Source organism: Lutra lutra, chromosome 15 (assembly GCF_902655055.1).
Source record: "Lutra lutra chromosome 15, mLutLut1.2, whole genome shotgun sequence".
In the NCBI taxonomy this organism is placed as follows: Eukaryota; Metazoa; Chordata; class Mammalia; order Carnivora; family Mustelidae; genus Lutra; species Lutra lutra.
The window spans coordinates 23,120,323-23,138,777 of record NC_062292.1 but is presented as its reverse complement, the minus strand read 5'-3'; the positions used below and the strand labels follow the sequence as shown (position 1 = coordinate 23,138,777).

At 40.1% G+C, this 18,455-nt stretch overlaps 3 protein-coding genes across 7 annotated transcripts in view; 2 read left to right on the top strand and 1 right to left on the bottom strand.

The window, feature by feature from the left end:
- Positions 1–18,455, top strand: part of AXDND1 (axonemal dynein light chain domain containing 1) — a 104,251-nt gene that overhangs the window by 60,705 nt on the left and 25,091 nt on the right. For all 5 annotated transcript variants that reach the window (XM_047704435.1, XM_047704436.1, XM_047704433.1 and 2 more), the window contains 2 exons: positions 5,097–5,296; positions 6,203–6,299. In XM_047704435.1, the coding sequence (XP_047560391.1) occupies positions 5,097–5,296; positions 6,203–6,299 (297 nt within the window). The remainder of the gene's footprint in view (positions 1–5,096; positions 5,297–6,202; positions 6,300–18,455) is intronic.
- LOC125085750 (group XIIA secretory phospholipase A2-like) lies at positions 12,431–13,388 on the top strand. The gene has a single exon (XM_047704442.1). It carries the CDS (start codon positions 12,760–12,762, stop codon positions 13,366–13,368), a length of 609 nt encoding a protein of 202 aa, XP_047560398.1. The 5' UTR covers positions 12,431–12,759; the 3' UTR covers positions 13,369–13,388.
- On the bottom strand, positions 15,110–17,351 carry LOC125085749 (etoposide-induced protein 2.4 homolog). Its single transcript, XM_047704441.1, is given in 2 exon segments — positions 15,110–16,950; positions 16,953–17,351. Coding segments are annotated over 2 exon segments (1,020 nt in total). The 5' UTR covers positions 17,122–17,351; the 3' UTR covers positions 15,110–16,099.

The following is an 18,455-nucleotide window of genomic DNA, read 5'->3' as shown; positions in this document are numbered from 1 at the left end:
CACTGGGAACTTTTGTGATATTATTACTCAAATGATTTGCAGGGATTTTTAAACGTAGTATGTTCCTGCACTAGGAATGAAATTTCAGAGATGATCAAAAGTTTCAAGTTCTAATTATTATCTTTACTCTTTACTCAGTATACTGATTTTTTTTTCCTTAATAGTATTAATCTGGAATGTGAACATTTTAAGGATTTATGTTGGTGCTACTGCCTGGCTGATGGATGACAGAAACATGATATTAGGAAGAAAGACAAGATGCCACCATATATATTAGTCTCTCATTTTTAGGACAAATAGAATTCTTCTGCAATTCTGAAGAACTGAACCTGTGAACTTCTTTTCCTTTTTTAAGATTTATTTATTTATTTTAGAGATAGAGCATACACATTAGTTGGGGGAGGGGCAGAAGGAGAGGAAGAGAGAATCCCAAGCTGAATCCCCCCTGAGCACAGAGCCAGATATGGAGCTAGATCTCAACGGCTCTGAACCATAACCTGAGCCAAAATCAAGAGCCAGGTGATCAACTGACTGAGCCACCCAGGCACCCCTGAACCTGTGGACTTCTTAGCCAGCACAGCATGAAGTAATAATTTCCAAAGGCATAGTTTACCGTATTTACTCCTACTGCCTAGTCTTAATTATAATCTAGATTCACACAGGAATTTTTTATTGTAATTAAACAGTATGCAAATATTTGATCTTACAAAATTGGTAAAAGGAACTTAATTCACTTAAATATTGCTTAAATTTGAAATTTAAGGAGTACCTCGGTGGCTCAGTCAGTTTAGCAGCTGCCTTCAGCTCAGGACATGATCCCAGGGTTCTGGGATGGACCCTTGTGACTGGTTTCCTGCTCAGTAGGGAGTTTGCATCTCTCTCTGCCCAGCCCCTCCACTCATGCTCTGTCTCTGTCTCTTTTGGTCTCTCTCTGTCTCTCAAATAAATAAATAAAAATTTTTTTAAAAGGAATTTGAAAGGCAGAGACTGTGATGTTATATGGAAATGCTACTTATGAAGCATTACGTTATATCAGTCTATGAATATGTTGTAAATATATAGACACCAAGAGTTGAGGCGCACATATGTAAAGACTGGAAGACTGAATCCAGGGGATCCCCAGACTTAGGAGAAATTTCTATGACTTGGAAGACAACCAAAATTAAGAAAAAGGGTAACAGAGTACTGTCGCATAATGAGACTTAATAAATACTTATTGAATGAAGAAAGAAAGAACATTCCAGCACTGTTGTCTTATGGTATTGCTATATTAACTCCTTCTTCGGTAAATAATTTACTATTAGGTATTTATCTCCATGGAATCATTTACTCAATTTTTTATATTATTGAATTCAATCTTTATAATAATACAGGCTTATTTAGAAAGTGCCTTAATATACCTCTATTTTGACACTACATTATGGTGTTATAGTTTGTAGAAAACTTGCAAGATTGTCAATTCCCTGAGGAACTGTGTATATCCATATTAACTGCTATAACTATATAAAAATGAAAAAATTTGCCTTTGTTCCACCCATCATTCATTTTCTTCTCGGATTCATTTTCCTACCTTCAGTTTTGTTTTGTTTTTTCCTTTATGTCATAAATTCCGTCCACTCTGTGCTGCTTGATGGGCTAAAACACTGATCCTCAAACCCTGTCCACTATGTGTCTCTATCAGCAAAAAGATCTTTGTCTTTTGTATATAACTTATGTGTATAACACACATACAAACAGTGGAACAGGCTGAAGTAAAAAACACTTTAAGATAATTTTTAGTAAAATGTGAGAGAACAGGCTTCATAATTTTTTATAATCACAAGTTAATACTTAGTGATAAAGTCATTTGAAGGTCAGCTTCAGCACTTGCTTTTATTTTATTTTATTTAAAAAAAATTTTTTTTTTTAAGATTTTATTTTTATTTATTGACAGACAGAGATCACAAGTAGGCAGAGAGGCAGGCAGAGAGAGAGAGGGGAAAGCAGGCTCGCCGCTGAGCAGAGAGCCCGATGCGGGGCTCAATCCCAGAACCCTGGGATCACGACCTGAGCCGAAGGCAGAGGCTTCAACCCACTGAGCCACCCAGGTGCCCCAGCACTTGCTTTTAAAGACTGTCACTCTGAAATGATAGCTCACAAAGAAACATGAATCAAAGTTGAAGAAGTGCATAATTGACTGTCTTTATTAAATAATAAGACTCAGCCTTTAATTCCATGAGTGTTATGCAGAGGTTTCTATTAAATTGTGACTAGTTAAATTTTCCCTCTATCGTAATGTCAGTCAGTTGTTCTTGCTGACATTAGACGTTGGGGCACTTCTACATTTTAACAAAAGATTCTCAGCCAGCTGAAACACTTTAACTGTAAGATTTTAGAACAATTAGAAACTTATTTCCAGATTTTCAAGTATATAAATTAGAAAGTTTTAAAAAATGAGCTATGTGTCATTTTCAGCAGCAAAATCATACCAAGATAGAAATTCTTCTATTCGTTTTCAAAATGACCTGTCCATAACATAAATTCCTCTTACTCATTATTAAACATCACTTATATTTTGAAGGGACAATTAAATATGATTTAAAAAATCAGCTAGGGGGCGCCTGGGTGGCTCAGTGGGTTAAAGCCTCTGCCTTCAGCTCAGGTCATGATTCCAGGGTCCTGGGATGGAGCCCCGCATCGGGCTCTCTGCTCAGCAGGGAGCCTGCTTCCCCGTCTCTCTCTGCCTGCCTCTCTGCCTACTTGTGATCTCTCTCTGTCAAATAAATAAATAAAATCTTAAAAAAAAAAATAAAAATAAAAAAAATAAAAAATCAGCTAGAAGGTGGCTAAGTAAGCTACTTGTCATCCCTGACAAGATTAGTGAATTTGGAGCAAGTCTTTTCATAAAAGAAAAAGCACTTAATTCATTAAAAATTCTCTCAGGATTTTGTATCCAGATCACAGTAAACCTCTGGTTTATTAAAAAACTTATCGTATGTACTCTCTATCTAATTACAAAGAACGCTTTCATATCTTTGTGAAAGTGAAAGATGTACTTTTGTGCTTAATTTGATTCTAATTTTAAATTCACCTATGAACTATTGCATGCCCTAGATTCTACCATTTAGTCTCTCCAATATAACTCTGAGATGAAGATAACATGTTTCTTTTTGTCTATTAGGAAGAGTTCAAGGATTGATTAATATTTTGTATAAGCACAAATGAGTTGTTTCTATGACAGTATAATCCAGGCCATTGGTATAAGAAAGAACAGTTAGGAATTTATTTACTTTGAGAAGCAGGAGGGGCATAGCTTGTGAATGTGGGGGGGCGGGGAATATCTTTTAACTTGTAAAATGGATAACAATCTTTTTTAAACCATTCCTCAGGAAGAGTTGCCCTTTTCCTGATGTGTTAATTAAGGTGTAAAAATACATTCATCAACATTGCCTTAGGTCATTAATAATGTTTCCTTCTGAGGTGGGGGGCTTGTGTTTTACTATCAGATGGGCTACTGAGTTTGATTATTATTTATCGATTTAACAAACATCTATTAAGCACTTAATTCTTTGCCAAGTACTGTGTGTGGTTTTGAGGGATAAAATGATGGGCCATGTCTTAAAGAGATGCACTGGCTAATTGAGGTCACAGATGTGCAAACCGTTATAATAGGGATGTACAAAGTACCATAGAAATGTGGGGAAAGGAGCAAATTAAAGCCAGGGGAAGTTAAAAAGACTTCTCAGGGTCATATTTAAGCCTGGAGAAGGGTACTGAGGAACTCATCAACAGAGAAAGGGGAGGGAGCACGTGAAGAGGATGGTGTGCTTGACATTTGCATTTCATGAAGTTTTCTGCATTTGATTTCTGGGTCCCAGCTTCTCCAAATAGCATAATGCAGAGGTTCCCAAATTTGACCGGTTATTGCCCTTTGGGTCTCAGTATTTTCATACTCCTCAACCAAAAGAAAAACTCCAGAGTTCAGTTTATTGAGTAGCTAGGTTCAAACAACTTACTAAATATTTCTTTCCTAATAACTTAGTAACTGTTTGAAAAAGTAATACAAGTTAAAACAGTTAAACAAGGAGGCCATTAGACTGGGGTAGCTCTTGGGCCACTGGTAGCTTCTATAAACAAACCAAGGCCAGAGGAGCTCATGCATTTGAACCTGAGAAAACAAAACTCAGGAACTAATTATAAACAGTCAACTAGATTCTCTTGATTATGAAAAAATGAAATACAAGGACAACTATCACGATAGCCAAATACCTGAATTTTCCCAAATAGGGCAAACATTTGAGTTGTAATCAATTAAATAATTTCTTTTCTCTACTTTAGCATATTCTCTATTAAAATGTTTTTCCTGGCTCCTACCTGCAGAATGTCCCTAACCACTTTTTGGTTTTGATGCTGCCTAATTCTAATTGCTTATTCAAATAAGCTTTGTAAAATATAATGTTTTAATTTAACTTCTTAGATATACATACATTGAGAAAAAGAGAATCTTTTATTTTATTTTCCTCTCATCAAAATCATTTATCAATGGAACATATGTACTTGAACACTGTACAACTTTAACCTTGGAAACGGGTTGGACAGTACCACCCTCATTGCCTGTTGTACCTTGATTTTCCCAAAGTACTTTTTTTTAAACCACAAAACCATCAATAAAACCAGCTTTGCAAAGCTAAGAAGCCATCAGAAGTGGTACAGTGCATCTAATGTTGGAACTGTGATCTATGTCAAGTTTGTGCTGTGCTGATAGATGTCACATAACACTATCACTTCCCTCAAGAATTTAAAGTCCCATAGTGTCCTTGAGATTTGGCTGCAGAACCCTTCAATGCCTTGGTACACGATTGGGGAACTGCGGCTTTCATAGGTTAATCCCCTTGACCAAGCTAAAGAGGAGGAGGAGGGTAGTTTAATGGAGTTCATATAGTAAACAACAGAAACTAAGTTTACCCTAGCTGAGTAGTGATGATTTGATGTCATTAAGAATGAGAGTGTTGTTTAAAGTTGGACACAGGTGTGATTTCTATTTTTAAATTTGTATGGTTTTCACTGTTTGATTTATTTAAAATAATTCATTTATATTATAATCATTTTTTTAACAGATGGATGAATTGCATATATCTATGATCCAGTGGATGGTAAGCTTGTTGATTTTAATGGTGCCTGACTTCACTGACCAAAACACTCTCCCAAATTTGAGGGAGGAAAGTTCTGAGAAACATGATCTGGGAGTTGCAAAGTTGGAGCTAGACGCAATTGCACTGGCCAGAAAGTTGGCACAATATTCCAGCTATCTGAACAGGTGAAACTCTCTGTTGTTTTATTATTGTCCTTTTGAAGATTAAATGTGACATAAAGTAGAGGAGATAAGGGTAGGGAGGTAGGGAGGTTTTCCCAATGGCTTTCGAATTCCTTTGAACAGTGTTACCATAGGTAGGGTGGGAAGTATACGCTTATATTGGAGTGAGAATTAGTAAAAAGAAAACCAAATTAAACCAAAAAGGTCAATTTGTTTGCATTAAGATATATCTTACATGTTTGCATATAATGGGGAGCATTTATGAAGAAGCTTGTACTTCCTGTGTCATTCCATACAAAACTGATTGTATACTCATATTTCACTAAATATGCTTGGTTTCACTGAACACCAACTGAAACATCTTTTTTTTTTTTTAAATTATTTCTTATCTATTTAAGAGAGAGAGAGAGAGTGGGTAGAGGGGAAGGGAGAGGGAGAAACGAGCTGAGTGGGGGCCCAATGCGGGCTCCATTCCAGGACCTCGGATCACTACCTGAGCTGAAGGCAGACACTTAACTAACAGAGCTATCCAGGTGCCCCCAAAACATCTCTCAAAAAATTTCAACTGAAAACTCTTATATCTGAAAAAGTGGGAGATTCCTACCAAATAAAGATGAGGCTGAAAAATCGTAATTTATTAACTAGGAAGCATGTGTCGCTAAGATTGCTTCAAATTCAGGAAGTAGCTTTTATGGTCTAGCCAAATTTCCCCTTCATTTCCATTCAATGTTACCAGTGGTCAAGAGTGAGAAAAATGGGTGGGGGACAGGATGAGGGTGAGAAACAGAGAGATTACTCTCAACAGATTAATTGTTATGGTAAACTTCCACTGTATAGGGATTTGAAACATTTAGGAGAGGAACCAACAATAAATCGATCATGTTGTGTGTGTACTTTTTGTCCCCCCAGTTGTTGCAAAGGCATGGTAACAGCTATGGCTCTGAATAAGGCAGGTCACTTAGAAAAAAATCCTGCTAAGGAACTTCACGAGCTGAATGAGATGAAGGTAATAGCACTATCTTTCCTTTACTTTTGTTTGTTTTCAGCAGACTTCTTAGGTTGACTTGATTTACTAAAAACTACACATATATAAAGTATACAGCCTGATAATTTCTGAATTATGAATACTCCCACAAAACGGTTATGACGATAAAAAGAAAATACCTAACACACTCAAAGTTTCCTTGTGCCCCTTTATCATTTCTCCTTCCAGCCTCATCCCTTCCCCAGGCAATGTCTGATGCACTTTCTAATACCAAAGATTATTTTTAATTTTCTAGAATTTATATGAATAGAATTATACAGAATGTACACTTTTTTGGTCTGACTTCTTTGACGAGTCATAATTTCTTTTTTTTTTTAATTTTATTTTATTTATTTATTTGACAGAGAGCTAGAGAGAGAGCACAAGTAAGCAGAGCGGCAGGGAGAGGGAGAGAGAGAAGCAGGCTCTCTGCCGAGCAGAGAGCCCGATGCGGGGCTCGATCCTAGAACCCTGGAATCATGACCCGAGCCGAAGGCAAATGCTTAACCAGCTGAGCCACCCGGGCGCCCCGAGTCATAATTTCTTTTGAGATTCATACACATTGTTGTTTTTATTAAAAGTTCATGCATTTTTAGTGCTAAGTAGTATTTCCTTGTATGGTTGTACACTGTCCATTCTATTCATTCTCTGTTGATGGGCATTTGAATTGTTGCTGTTTTGATTACAGCAAACAAGTTCCAATGCATATTCACATACAGATGCATTGCTTTCATTTCTCTTGAGCAAATATCTAGGAATGGAATGTCTAAGTCACAATGGTATGTGTGTATGCTTACCTTTTAGGAAACCGTCAAACTGTCTTCCAAGGTAGTTGAAACATTGAACACTCCCCCCAGTGGTGTAGGAATGTGGCAGTTGCTTCACTTCCTCCTCAACACTTGATATGGTCTGTCATCTGCGGTGGATACTATTCTGGACATTCTGTTGTGTTCTGTTAATGAGACTGTCTTGAGACTGTTAATAAGACAGCAGTTTTATACTTTTGAAATCCAGTAGTGTATCCTCCAAATTTGTTTTTTTTTCCTCAAAGATTTTATTTATTTGAGAGAGTGAGCGAGAGAGAGAGAGAGCAGGAGCGGGGTAGGGAGGAAGAGCAGAGGGATAGGAAGAAGCAGGCTCCCTGCTGAGTAGGGAGCCCTACGTGGGGTTTGGTCCCAGGATTCCAGGATCATGACCTGAGCCAAAGGCAGATGCTCTACTGCCTGAGCCCCTCAGGTGTCCTTGTTGTTCTTTTTTCAGGACTGAGCAGGCCATTCTAGGTCCTTTGCTTTCCATATATGAAATTTTTAAAATTAGCTTAGCAATTTCTCCAAAAAACCCTGTTGGGATTTTGATTGTGATTACATCTTATTCATTGATCAGTTTGTGAAGAATTGACATACGATATTGAGTCTTTGAATCTCTGAAGACGGTATATCTCTCCATTGACTGAAGTCCTTTATTTCTTTTGACAAATTTTTATTGTGTATAGGTTTTCCACAATAGTTTGTAGAGTATAGGCATTACACATCTTTTTTTTTAAGATTTTATTTATTTATATGAGAGCACACGTGAGGGAGAGCACGAGAGAGAGAGTGAGAGCGCAAGAGGTGGGGAAGAGTAGAGGGAGATGTAGGCACCCCACCAGCAGGGAGCCCTACATGGGCCTTGATCCCAGGATTCCAGGATCATGACCTGAACGGAAGGCAGACACTTAACCAGCTGAGACACTCTGGCACTGCTACACATCTTTTGTCAGACTTATCCCTACATAATTCATATTTTGGTACTATTATAAGTGTTTCATTTGTTTTTTTTTTAATAAGTTGTTCATTTGTAATTTCAATTTCTAATTATTCATTGCTAACATATAGAATTATAATTGATTTTAAAAATATATTGATTTCAGGGGTGCCTGGGTGGCTCAGTCGTTAAGCATCTGCCTTTGGTTCAGGTCGCGATCCCAGGGTCCTAGGATCGAGCCCTGCATTGGGCTCCCTGCTCAACGGGGAGCCTGCTGTTCCCTCTCCCACTCCCCCTGTTTGTGTTCTCTTTCTTGGTGTCTCTCTCTCTCTCTCTCTGTCAAATAAATAAATCAAAATCTTTTAAAAAATAAAAAATAAAAAAAATGTACACTGACCTTGCTGAACTTATTTTTTTTAAACAGTTTTTTCCCCATTTAGGATCTTTAGACTTTTCTCTATATACAGTCATGGCATCTGAAGATAGGAGCAGTCTTCTCTCTTCCTTTCCAATTCGTGTGCCTTTTATTTATTTTCCTTGACTTTTGTACTACCTAGACTCTCCAGTACCAGGTTGAATAAAAGTGGTGAAAGCTCATATCTTTGCCTTGTCTGTCTTAGGTGAAAAGTATTTATTCTGTCATCTTTAAATAGAACTGTGGCTGTAGGTGTTTCGCAGATGCCCTTTATCAGCTTAAGGAGGTTCCTTTTTAGTCCATGTTTGCTGAAAAAACTTCTTAAAGGTATTTATTTATTAATTTGAGAGAGAGTGAGAGGAAGAGAGAGCCAGCATGTGAACAAGGGCAGGGAAGAGCATAGGGAGTGAGAGAGGGAGGGGAAGGAATCCCTAGCCAACTCTGTGTTGAGCACAGAGCTTGATCTGGGGCTGGAGCTCATGATCCTGAGATCACGACCTGAGCCAAAACCAAGAGTCTAACGCTTAACTGACTGAGCCACCCAGGCACCCCTGAAAAAGCTTTTTAAAAAAGTCAAAGATAAATTTTTTAATTTTTCAAATCCTTTTTTGCATTGAATGAGATGGTCATATGAGTTGTGTTTTTTACTTTTCTAATATGGTGAATTCCAGTAGTCCCCCCTTATCACAGTTCCACTTTCCACCTTTTCAGTTACGCACTGCCAACACAGTCCAGCCCAGTAGACGATCTTTGTTCTGATGTAGCATCACAAGGTCAATAACAGCCTCGTGCTAGGTCACGCTGCCTATGTCATTCACCTCACTTCACCTCATCATATCATATCATTACAAGAAGGGTGAGTACAGTATAGTAAGACGTTTAGAGAGTGAGAGAGCACATTAACATACTTTTATTACAGTATATCATTATAATTATTCTATTTTATAGTTTGTTATTAATCTCTTACTGTGTCCTTTATCATACATATGTACATATAAGAAAAAGCATAGTTTATATAGGGTTTGGTACTCTCTGTGGTTTCAGGCATCCACTGGGGGTCTTGGGACATATTCCCCATGGAGAAGGGGGCAACTGCTGTACCTTGATTGATTTTTGAATTGAACATTAAGCCAACCTTGCATCCCTAGGATAAACTCCACTTGATCATGATGTATTATCTTTTTTATATGTTGCAAAATTCAGTTTGTAGTTTTGTTTAGAATTTTTGCATTGACGTTCATGAGGGATATTGATTATGTGGTTTTGTTTTCTAATGCCTTTGTTTGGTTTTAATATCAGGGTAATGCTGGCCTCTTAGAATGAGTCTTCTATTTTCTGGAACAATTTGTGTAGAACTATCAATTGTTGCTTCCTTAAATGTTTGGTAGAATTCATCAGTGAAGCCATCTAGGTTCTGTGGGAAGGTTGTAAATTACAAAAATGAGCTATTCAGGTAAAAGGCTATCTAATTTCTTCAATAGATTCAAGGAAATGTCTTTACTAGATATAAGGCTATGATCTTTTTCTTCTTGAGTACGCTCAGTGGCTTTGGTTTTATAAGGAATTTGTGATTTCATCTCAGTTGTTTAGTTCATTGACACAATTGTTCATATTATTGTCCTATTATCCTTTTAATAATGATAGGATGTGCACACACTCTTTCCTGTTATTGAAAATTTGTGTCTTCTCTCTCTTTGTTCTCATCATTCTACAAAAAGAGTTACCATTTTTCTTACTCTCAAAAACCAGCTTTTGGTCTTACCGATTTTCTCTATTTTTCTGTTTTCTACTTGCTTAATTTCCAGTCTGGCCTTTATTATTTCCTTTTTTTCTACTTCTTTAGATTTAGTTTTCTCTTTCTTTTCTAGTTTCATAAGGTACAGCTGAGATTAGGCTTTCAGACCTGTTCACAGTCAGTGGAGTGGATAAATATATGAGGTTTATAAGGAGTGGCATATAAGGTACAGGTGGTTCCTCTTTTCTGGCCTGTGTGATGTTTAGATGACTGTTCTTATTAAATTCTACATACATATTTTATGTCTTATATATAGGATAGGTCTCACTATTGTTGGTTTTTTTTAAAGATTTTATTTATTTATTTGACAGAGAGAGAGAGATCACAAGTAGGTAGAGAGGCAGGCAGAGAGAGAGAGGGAGAAGCAGGCTCCCCGCTGAGCAGAGAACCTGATACCGGGCTCAATCTCAGGGCCCTGAGACCATGACCTGAGCCGAAGGCAGAGGCTTTAACCCACTGAGCCACCCAGGTGCCCTGGTTTCACTGTTTTTAAAAACTAGGCTGTAAAATATTTTATGTGCACTATCTTACTAATTTCAAAATCTCTAGGAGATGGAGACTTTTCTAGGAAAATATAAATTAAGTAAAATTAACTTTAGATGGGTAAAATTGGCCGATTTTCAGAGAGGAAATGAATGCATTGATTAAAAACAGAAAACAAAAAAGTACTAAAAATTTTGCCTGCACTCCACAGACAAGTGTTTTCAGACTTTCAAGGATCAGGTAATTCCTATCCTATATAAACAATTTAAGGGCATAGATAATGACCAAAAATTTCCCATTTTATTTCATATAGCAGTCAAGGTTTAAAAAAAGTTCTAATAAATATAGGGGAAACAAACCTCATAAATATAGTTGTTAAATCCAAATTTTAAAATACCAAATTGTCATTCAGTAGAAAACTAAAATAATAAAACACTGAATAATTAAGGTACATGTCAGGGGAGTAAGAATATTGTATTACTTGAATGTGGTTACAGACAGATTTCACTTTTCATCTAGGAATTAAATGTCTCAGTTTTACTTTTGGGAAGGCCTCTGTTTTTCACAACAGACTAATGTGCCTCTGAACTAAACAGTCTTTTGGAGTTTACAGCCCTCACTGCATTTAGAAATGTGCTCACATCCGTTCAGGCCTGCTGCAACTAGTTTTGCTACTACCCACCCCAAGATGTGGAGGTGCTCCTGGTTTGGGGAACTGGATCTGCCATAGATGGGGTCACACTCACTGGCCTGTTCTACAGCGTGCCTTAGTTCTCATTTGCTTAAACATAGGTAGAGCCCTGTGAGGTGAGACCATGTTTCCGGTTCAGCACAATTTCAGAATGAGGATTTCAGGGTGTTCTGAGGCTTACCTTCCCATTAAAGTTAAGGCTATAGCAATGTGGGGGGGTGTTGCTGTGAAGGGCCCTTCCTGAGGGTACCTTGGGAGACCTATATAAAACTACCCATATTAGGAAATTTTGTGAAATCTTCATGCAGGGGGTGGAGCCTGCTCCCCCCAGGCCATGACTGGAGGGCCATGACCTGACCACCTCTTTGAGAACCTACACTTTCCACCAGGTTACTTACGTCTTTCATTAAGCTCTTCCCCACTCACTGAACCTTCTTTGGTAATTTCAGATTAATAAACCAGGGAAGTATTAATCAGGGGAGGCTGAGAATCTGCTCTCCTACCAGAAGTAAGACTAACTGATCTCATACTTGGATTTTTCCTACCAAAGGCATATGCCTCCCTCTCTAAGCCTGAGACTGAAGGCTTTCAAGGGTACATAAAACTAGTTCATAGCTTAGGGTGCCTGGGGAGCTCAGTTAGCTGAGCATCCGACTCTTGATTTTGGCTCAGGTCATGATCTCAGGGTCGTGAGATGGAGCCCTGCATCAGGCTCCTTACTTAGTACAGAATCTGCTTGAGATTCTCTCTCTCTGCCCCTCCCCCTGCTCCTGCTCTCTCTCTCTCTCTCATAAATGGATAGACAGATAGATAGAAAGATAAATATTCAAGACAAAAAACTAGTTTAGGGCTTAACAGACCCCATTGCCCTGGAGGTGCCTCAGTACTCTATAAAAAATGGAATGCTTAGTTTCCCTCATCTCCTGGGCACCCTGTCTGGTACATGAATTTTTATTGCATCCGGCTCAGGGACTCCTGTGGCCTCATCCGGATCCCGCATCATGTAGAGTGGAAGACGGTCCTCCAGAGAAGCCTTGTCTAACGTGGGTACACTGTGATGCCGTGTGGCTTGTGCCATTCTCCAACCGCATTCCAGCACTGGAAGAATAACATCTTGCCAACCTACTGCAGTGATGATATAGTTTCCCACAATATAATGTTTCTTGGGCTCCTTTCCAGTAAATGAGAGTTGCCTAATACTGGACAGATTCTGGAGTGGGAATCCTCTTAAGTAAGCATCTTTTGGAGGAAGCATGGGTATGGAGGCAGCTGGGGATGCAGAGCCCGGGGCTGGCGCCGCTGCCTAGGGCACCCCATGGGCTCCGTGGGGGCACAGCCCAGTGCTGCACAGATGGCCGTCCTTCCGCTGCCCGCGCTTGCCCTCGTGATCCTCCTCTTTGTGTCCGCCACTCTCAGGTGCCAGGAGCAGGCCCAGACCACCTACTGGTGGGCCACCCTGAAGACCATCCAGAACGGCGTTCACAAGATAGACATGTACCTGAACGCTGCCTTGGACCTTCTGGGAGGTGAGGATGGGCTCTGCCAGTACAAGTGCAATGAGGGGTCTAAGCCTTTCCCGGGTTACGGTTATAACCCCTCCCTGCCGAATGGATGTGGCTCTCCACTGTTTGGTGTTCACCTTAATATTGGCATTCCTTCCCTGACAAAGTGCTGTAACCAACATGGCAGGTGCTATGAGACCCGCAGCAAAAGCAAGAACGACTGCAATGAGGAATTCCAGCCTTGCCTCTCTAAGATCCTCCGGGATGTGCAGAAGACACTAGGACTGGCTCAGCACGTTCAGGCCTGTGAAACCACAGCAGAGCTCTTGTTCAACAGTGTTATGCATTTAGGCTGTAAACCTTATCTGGACAGCCAACGAGCTACACGTAGGTGTTGCTGCAAAGAAAAAAGTGATCTTTAAAGAATATGCTGACAGTTGATGACAGCAGTTAAGGACAGAAGAGTATAGCCTTTGACAAAAACTACTGTTTTTACAGCATAAATCTGCCTTATTTTTGTGAAAGGAATATTTTAAGACTTGATTTTGGCACTAAAACTACAAACTAGAGGAAAAAAAGTGGGGGAGGTGATCTTCCTGGATGTTGCTGCCTGATTGTACCGAATTGCCTTGACCAATCTCAGAAAAGGTGCATGTTAAGGGGAGAATATTTTAAAAGAAGGAGTCTGTAACTCAGTTTTCACAACTGTACTTACCAAAACACTGAGGTCAAAATATAAAATTGATTACAAGGTATGTTGAACATGATCTTATTTGGAAATACGGGAAAATCTTCACTTTGAAGTATACGTTTATTATAAAATTTTAAATATACATTTATTCCTGGGAAAAAAAAGTAAGCATCTTTTGGATTTTGATCACTTTTATTGATGGTTGTCAATCAATTCTTCCATCATAGCTGCCCAGATAAATTACTTCTTTAAGAAGTCTTGGGAATTATTTAGTTTCCCAAGACCATTGAGATTGTCCAGGGGTTAATGATTCTATTTGCTTACCATCTGATCTTGGCATATCTCGATCCAGTCTGATTCTTAATAACTCCATTACCACCTTAGTCTCTTTATAGTCTCTTTATTAGTACCTTATAAAAGACTATCTCTTCTAACCTTTTTTTTCTCCTGCTTTTGATCCACAGCAATAGGCTTAACATTTAGGACCATCCCTTGCTTTCTAAATCCTTCTTTAGCCCAGATGTGAATTTTAGTGCTTTTACTTTACACCAGAAGCATTTATTGACACAGCTCTGAATTAGACTTTATCAGAATTAAATAAGAATATTGATGGAAAGAGATCTATATGTTTTGATTAATAACCAAACTATCTGGTCTAGAGCTGGTCAAAGGTGATGTTGAAGGTTTTGAAGGAAAATTTGCTTAACTCCACAGATTACAGTAATACTTTCATCAAAAGATTCCTACTGATTTTTTTTTTACCCCCATCAGAAGTCCGATGGTAGTATTTTCAATATCTCAGAAGTTTATGAGAAAATGACTGGGAACTGGTTCACAGTATGCAAATTCAACTAGAGAATAGTTTATTTCTCATGAATGATGAATTAACTCTGAGGAAATAAGATTTCAAAACTATTGTTACTGTTTTCAAAATTAACTAATTCTTTGTTCTAGATACAATAAAGTTAAATAATACATGCTTCGATTTTGTAGCTGGAAAGATCCTTAGGGGCAGTGTTGTGCTGGAGATTCACAATGGCAAGCAAAAGCTGACTGTGGACACGTATCCCCAGCTCCACATTTACTGATAACATACTGAATCATTGAAATTGAACCATTGAAATTGCCTTGGTGGGATGTATATGGCATGGAAATCAGCAAATGCTACAAATTAGGACTCCTTGACCCACAAGATGGCTTTCAGCAGTTCCCCACTGCATAAGGGTCACCTAGAGTAAACCAACAACTTTATTTTTTCTTTAAGATTTTATTTATTTATTTGACAGAGAGACCACAAGCCGGGGTGCAGCAGGCAGAGGGAGAGAGAGCAGCAGGCATCCTGCTGAGTGTGGAGCCTGCTGGGCAGTTTGATCCCAGGACCCTGGGATCATGACCTGAGCTGAAGGCAAACACTTAACCGACTGAGCCACCCAAGCGCCCCCAACCTCATTTGTTTTTAATAGATAGAACACTTTTTTTTTTTTTTTCGTAAACCAGCTCACATTTAATTGTGACATTTTAAAATTGGACAAGTGTTTTGACATCTGCCCCCCACCCCCATTTAGTCTCTTTAAAGTGACAGGAAAACACCAACCAATTGCAGGCTTAATGGGATTAATAAGTTTACCCCTTCAGTTCCTATTTGCAGCACCCAATATTCCTTTGAAATACCAGACAGACCCGGCAGTGGCCAGCAGTACACTTCCAACCTTCAGAGTTCCAAGTTCGGGTTCTCTGAGCACTCGGTGTTGCAGTGGCACTTGTCCAGAACTGGTACCTCCCTTTAGCTGGGGAACTTTAAATGTACCAGTGAAAAAAGCTTTTTCCCCTTCAAGGGGAAGAAAGAAAATCACTCCTCAAAACCCAGCAGATCTGGCTGTGAGGTCCTTCCTCCTGTCCCATCTCTTCGGGCTTGTTTTTTTGCAGTGGAGCAAGAGAGACCAAAATCTAACCTGAGTTACAAGAAACAACAGACAGTGATGGCTATAAAGGGAGTGATTGGGAGCAAATGAGATACTCCTTTACCTCCCACATCCAATATATGTGCTTCACAGAAAAACAAAAAACAAAAACAGGACCACAAAATACAACAGCTAGGATTACAAAATCCATTCATCTGAGGGTGGTGGAAGGCAGGATGGGGAACTGGAAGGGTCAATGGCACAGGGACAAAAATAGTATTCCAATCAGTCCAGGCACGGGGGCTGGCAAGTGCTAGAAAAGAGCTACAGAAAAACCTGTGGTCCGTTCAGACTCACCGGTGTTAAAAATCCACACACTGGTGTCAGGAAGATTCTGCCTTAAGCGCACCAGACAAAAATCCCAATTCCTCAGAGAGAAGGGAATACGCAGAGGGCCCTTGGCAGAACGGGTCCTGCCTTCCCTGGTAGAGGAAGGGACAAGGAAAAGAGCTCCTACGGCCTCCTTCCAATCCCACCCATCCCCTCTGGATGGCAGGCGGCTCAGTGGCCTGCAGCAGCCTTCAGTTTGGCAGGAGATGGATGTGGTGAAGGGAATTTCTCTGCAGACGTTGAGCTACTCAGTGCGGACTGCAGGTAGACCGTCTTGTGGAAAAGTCTGTTGCTTAAGAAAACCACCAAGGAGAAGAGGCGCAGCTGGAAAAGGTATGCTTTGCCAGGGGTCTTTGCTTCATTGGCGCTGATAATGAATAGAGGAAATAGGATAGAGAAGAGGCAGCCACTGATAATGTATGAGGACTGCATTGCTGTGAGGAAAGCCAAGGGCAAGCCAAATCCAAAGTAGTAAGGCCAATTCCTTTCTATGTTTGACAACCGCTGGTGCATTTCAATTCCTTTATTGAACCAACGATATTCAAAGCAGTACAGTGAGTAGAGGAGGGACATATGCAGAAGACTAACCAGCTGACCAACAAGGTGGATAGGAAAGAGACTCACAAACATCCCCTGGATGAGGAAAAGAGCCTGCAGCAAAAGGTTGAAGAGCATGTCAGCAATTATTTTGCTGACACTAGGGAATGGGTGAGGCTTCCTCCCTGACACCTCAAACGCTAGGTCAGCTATGTCTTGAAACCAAATGGCATTTACAACTTTGCTAAGCACAAACAGAGGGAGCACCCAGAGGGCACTGAAAATGGACGTAAGGAAGAATTCCAGCCACGACCAAACATCTCCATGTAGTGATGGATCACCAATAATTTGGGCTGTCACCGACTGTAGTACAGGAATAAACACTCGATAGAACAAGAGGAGACTTAACCAGAATACTCCACCATTCCAAGCACAGCACTGGAAAATTCTACTAACAATACGTGGCTCACTCTCTTGCTTCCTTTTATACTTTGGGCTCTCCTCTGTGCCAGGACACTGCTTGCCCTTCTTCGACGCTGCTCCTCTCTCTTTTGCTGAATCCGAGCATCTAGCTTTGAGATGGTACAAATTCCCCAGATGGAGTCTTTGATTCCCCTGGCAAGGTCCTGGAGAAAGGTTTTGACACGGTCAGCCATCTCTTCACCACCCCAACTACCAGCTACACAGAGGAGAGAGAAGCATCTCAGAATCTTTCATCATGAAGGACCCGGCCGCTCCGCCGCCGCGGCTCCGGCCCGACCGGCCCCCTCGCCCACCGCGGACCCACTGGGCTCCTCTTGGACCCTGCGCGCCGGGCCGCCAGGTCCCGCCCGGGCGCTCCCAGGGCCGGGGCCGCTGCGCCCGCACTGGGCATGCCCGGGCCGCACGGGGCCGCTGGGAAGTCGGGCGGGCGCCGAGCCCAACACTTTTTTTTTTTTTTAAAGATTTTATTTATTTATTTGTCAGAGAGAGAGAGAGAGAGTGAGCACAGGCAGACAGAGTGGCAGGCAGAGGCAGAGGGAGAAGCAGGCTCCCCACAGAACAAGGAGCCCGATGTGGGACTCGATCCCAGGACGCTGGGATCATGACCTGAGCCGAAGGCAGCTGCTTAACCAACTGAGCCACCCAGGCGTCCCTAGATAGAACACTTTTAAGTATTTACTCAAGAAGCCAAAAAATTAGATGAACTTAGGACTAGAACCCAATAGTTTCACATCCTTTGTTTGATCCTCTTTCTGATATGCAATAAGATATCATCCTAACCCTTGAATCCAGAATTGAAATTTATCAGTGACATTAACAAAGCTGTGTTAAACTTACTGTACCCCATAGGCTTCAGTTTCCTTATCTAGAATCTAAGGTTATAGATTTGATTTCTAAAATTTTTTGACTCTGACATTTTATAATAATCCCACAATTAGAATTGGGTCTAATAATGAGAAAAATAGAAGACATATTACAGTTCTTCCTGATTGATTTCAGGAACCTAAAGTGGGTCATTATTTCACCACACAGTACAGTTTTTTGATGGTTAGAGTGACCATATCTCCATCCCCAGAGAAGATAATGTTTCCTGGTTTACTCTGCTGTTATTCAATAATAAGGAATAACATCTCTTTTAAATATTGAGGCCAGATCTTAGCTTTAAGAGATCTTGGTTAAGTGAGTGTAGTATTATTATACACTTTAGGTGAATGAGACCTGTTGTAGACCTCTCCTGTATCACAGCAGATAAGGGGTGAACACCTTTTCCAAAACAGTGTAGCTGCTGCTGCTTTTTTAAAAAATAGGCTCCAAAAAAAAAAAAAAAAAAAAAGGCTCCACATGGAGCCCAGTGTGGGGCTTGAACTCATGATCCTGAGATCAAGACCTGAGCTGAGATCATGAGTCAGACACTTAACTGACTAAGGCACCCAGGCACTGCCCCCGCAAACAGTGCTTCAGATCTGTATTTATTCATTTTAATGGGGGCTGGGGAGTTTTTTGTAAT